General features: G+C 32.7%; 1 protein-coding gene across 1 annotated transcript; it reads left to right on the forward strand.

The window, feature by feature from the left end:
* The first annotated feature begins 2,038 nt into the window (after positions 1-2,038).
* LOC100664162 (nuclear nucleic acid-binding protein C1D-like) lies at positions 2,039-2,930 on the forward strand. Its single transcript, XM_003407328.3, has 2 exons — positions 2,039-2,058; positions 2,235-2,930. The coding sequence occupies exons 1-2, from the start codon at positions 2,039-2,041 to the stop codon at positions 2,635-2,637; spliced, it is 423 nt and encodes a 140-aa protein (XP_003407376.2). The 3' UTR covers positions 2,638-2,930.
* Positions 2,931-3,271: the final 341 nt, after the last annotated feature.

The following is a 3,271-nucleotide window of genomic DNA, read 5'->3' on the forward strand; positions in this document are numbered from 1 at the left end:
CATCATTTAATATTTTGTCCATTGAATCCCTTAATACTGCAACTTGAAGCTTGAATTGTTTCTTCAGTTCTTTCAGCTTTAGAAATGCCTAGCATATTCTTCTGTTTTGGTTTTCTACCTCCAGGTCTTTGCACATTTTATTTTAATACTTTATTTTGTCTTCTGTAGCTGCCCTTTGAAATCTGTTCAGCTCTTTCACTTCATCATTTCTTCCATTCACTTTAGCTACTCTATGTTCAAAAGCAAATTTCAGAGTCTTTCCTGACATTCATTTTGTTTTTTTCCATCTGCATAAGTATGCTTTTTAACCAGCATTGGTTGAGGCTACTGACGCTTTTTGCTTAAACTTATATTCCTTCACATTTCCTTTTTTCTTTAGTGAATTTTAGAATAGCCATGAATCTTTTTAGAACCTGGAAAAGAGAAAGCTGAGTTGTAAAAATATTTAGTTTGATTTAGTGAAATATTTTTATGTGGAGTGCATTCACCTCCATGTATAAGGGAGCTATTACTAGCCATCCTGATGAAAGAATGTTTTCCAAGAATATTACTACTCACCCACTGTTCTGATTCACCCACTGTAATAAAAAATGCAGCAGGGCCAGCAGTGGTATGAACACTGTGAAACAAACATGTTTCAAAGTGTTCAGCAAGTCTCTGGATTGTTGAGTAAAGACAAGGATTGAAATGCATGGAGCCAGAAGCAATCCTTGGGAACATTTTCAAACATCCAGTGTGTAAAATCATAAGAGAAACATTTGGTTTTCATTTACATCTAGTTCAAACATAGAAATTTTCTCCTGTGATAATGCAACTTATACAATAATAAATGTACAATTTTAATCCCTTTGTGGAAAGAAATGCAAAATAGAATTATCTGAATTACAATGATTTTAGGGCATCAATCCATAACAGCACAGAAAATATCAAATATATCTATGTGTAAAGTTGTATCTTTATGCATTCCCAAAACATATATATCCCCATAAAACATTATCAAGGAAAACAACACAAGCTTATAATAAACTTAGGTAAAACTAGGATGTTGACAGCACGCTCAGTAAGAATTCTCAATTTTCAAAGTATTTAGATTAGTCATTTCACAAGAAAATTTGAAAATCCTTGAAATCTTACAGCTGTTACATAAAAGAAACTTGAGACAGGTTTCCACAATTGACGAACAATTCTAAAAATTCATGTGGTACTACCAATAATGAGTTATAAAACTAAAAGATGCTTTCCTACACTATTAGTAATAAAAACAAATGCACAGCAAACTTACAAGAAGATTGACAATGTTGCCTTTCTTTTCTCTGTATAGAAATGACACAGCCAAATTTTCCTAAAAGAAAAAATTGGTGCTCAAAGAATGTGGTTAGAAACTTTATAGATATAAGGGGGGAAAAAAAGAAAAAGAGCATTGGAGAAGGAATAAATGAAGGCAAAACAAAATATTTCATTTTTCTTATTCTTTAATGGTCTAAAAGACTACTGTTAAAGTAGCAATAATAGTAAAGATGCACTGGATGATTAAGGACAATTATAGCATATGGATGAATGGGAAGATGGACAGCAATTTCACAAATGATGAGGTGAAGAAATTGGGTCTACTCTGTCATAAGATATCTGAACTACATGTGAAGCAGTAGTGTATTATTTGAAGGTTGACTTAGATTATTAAAAATGTATATTGTAAACTCTAGGGAAACCACAAAAAGTAATTTTAAAAATATGTAGGTAACACAATAAAAGAAGAGATAAAATGAAAAAATATAAAAAGCTCAGTTAAAACCAAAGAAGGATGAAAATGAGAGAAAAAAGAAACAAAGGTCAATCTAAATGAATAGAAAGCAGTTAAAAAGATGGTCTCATCACACCAGTTAAGAGACAGAAATTGTCATAGTGGATTAAATACACACACACACACACACGCACACACACACATAAACAACTATTTGTTATCTACAAGAAACTCACTTTAAAGATTCACATGACTGCTTTCCAGAAGACCGAGTGGAAGTCCAGGGAATTGCTCATAATGGCAAGTGAAGAAATTAAGACTGTTCAGTAGCAGGAAACCCTGGTGGCATAGTGGTTAAGTGCTACAGCTGCTAACCAAGAGGTCAGTAGTTGGAATCGGGTAGGCACTCCTTGGAAATTGTATGGGGCAGTTCTACTCTGTCCTATAAGGTCGTTATGAGTCGGAATTGACTTGACGGCAGTGGGTTTGGTTTTTGTTTTTATCCAGTAGAAATTCAAAAGTATTTGTCAGCGTTCAAGAATCCCCTTGGTGCTGTGGCTAAGATACTGAAGACCAAGATTTCTGTTCCTAGAAATGAGTTGTTGCAGAAGCTGGACCCACTTGAACAAGCAAAAGTGAATTTAGTTTCTATATACATATTAAATTTGATGTTTTGTGTTTATTTGGCAATTCCAGGAGTTAATCCTATGGGACATCCAGTAAAGCAGGAACTGGAAAGAATGAGAGTATACGTGAACAGAGTCAAGGAAATAACAGACAAGAAAAAGGCTGGCAAGCTGGACAAGAGTGCAACTTCAAGATTTGTAAAAAAAAATGCCCCATGGGAACCCAAACCTAAAAATGCAGCAAATGTTGCCAATAAAAGAAAAAGTTAAAACTAACTTTTTGGTTTTGAGATACACATATTCAAAAAGTACATCATTTTTATTGTTTTCCACAAAATAGATGATAACTACGGGGCACTGCAAGGTTTAAATGTATTCCTTATTGACTTCATATATAAGATTTACACTTGAAATTTGTAATGCTGAATGCTTTTTTCCCAGAAAGAGTGAGTTATCTTTACTGATTTTTCTATAGAGAGCTTTGAAGTTTTAACATTGTGGCTTATATTATACTTCGCCATCTCTTGATGAGCTCTTTATTTCTCTGTATGGGTCAATTTTCAAGTGCCATTTTACAAACAACTGTGAAATTTAAGTTAAATGTTCTTTGTAAATATTTAGGCTATTTTAAATGTACCTTATATAAAATATGCTATCTGAAGGCAGTTTTCACTATATAATATTAAGACAGAATGAAATGACTTAAACATCCACTTTTTTTGTGTAGTTACTTTATCATGTTTTCATGATATTAGGAATTATTATTTTTTTACAATATTAGAGGTGTGAAATTAAAACTTTAAGGTTACACTTTAATCCTTGGCACTTCTATGTCCCATTTAAAATAAAATACACTTTCTTAATTTTAGATGGGAAATGAGGTTGTATGTTGAGAGTTGAATTT

This window comes from Loxodonta africana, chromosome 9 (genome assembly GCF_030014295.1).
Source record: "Loxodonta africana isolate mLoxAfr1 chromosome 9, mLoxAfr1.hap2, whole genome shotgun sequence".
NCBI lineage: Eukaryota > Metazoa > Chordata > Mammalia > Proboscidea > Elephantidae > Loxodonta > Loxodonta africana.

Excerpts from the sequence above, each read along its gene's own strand:
- LOC100664162 (XM_003407328.3), top strand. The coding sequence starts at position 2,039 with ATGGCAAGTGAAGAAATTAA. Across the intron at positions 2,059-2,234 it reads ATGGCAAGTGAAGAAATTAA|TTGTTTTTATCCAGTAGAAA; the intron begins GACTGTTCAGTA and ends TGGGTTTGGTTT.